Source organism: Myotis brandtii, unplaced genomic scaffold, assembly GCF_000412655.1.
Source record: "Myotis brandtii unplaced genomic scaffold, ASM41265v1 scaffold668, whole genome shotgun sequence".
Lineage (NCBI taxonomy): Eukaryota > Metazoa > Chordata > Mammalia > Chiroptera > Vespertilionidae > Myotis > Myotis brandtii.
Window position 1 is genome coordinate 2358942 of NW_005370597.1, and position 230 is coordinate 2359171.

Sequence of the window (230 nt, forward strand, 5' to 3'; positions counted from 1 at the left end):
CGCAGGAGCTCCTCCAAGCGGGTGGACATCCAAAACAAGCGCTTCTACCTGGACGTGAAGCAGAACGCCAAGGGCCGCTTCCTGAAGATCGCTGAGGTGGGTGCGGGCGGCAACAAGAGTCGCCTCACTCTCTCCATGTCAGTGGCCGTGGAGTTCCGTGACTACCTGGGCGACTTCATCGAGCACTACGCGCAGCTGGGCCCCAGCCAGCCGCCCGGCCTGGCCCAGGC

The 230-nt window shown here is 64.8% G+C and overlaps 1 protein-coding gene across 1 annotated transcript in view; it reads left to right on the top strand.

The window, feature by feature from the left end:
* Window positions 1–230, top strand: part of PURA (purine-rich element binding protein A) — a 6608-nt gene that overhangs the window by 2807 nt on the left and 3571 nt on the right. The window contains exon 2 of the mRNA XM_005881120.2: window positions 6–230. This exon is cut by the window's right edge and continues 3571 nt beyond it. Within this exon, the coding sequence (XP_005881182.1) occupies window positions 6–230 (225 nt within the window). The remainder of the gene's footprint in view (window positions 1–5) is intronic.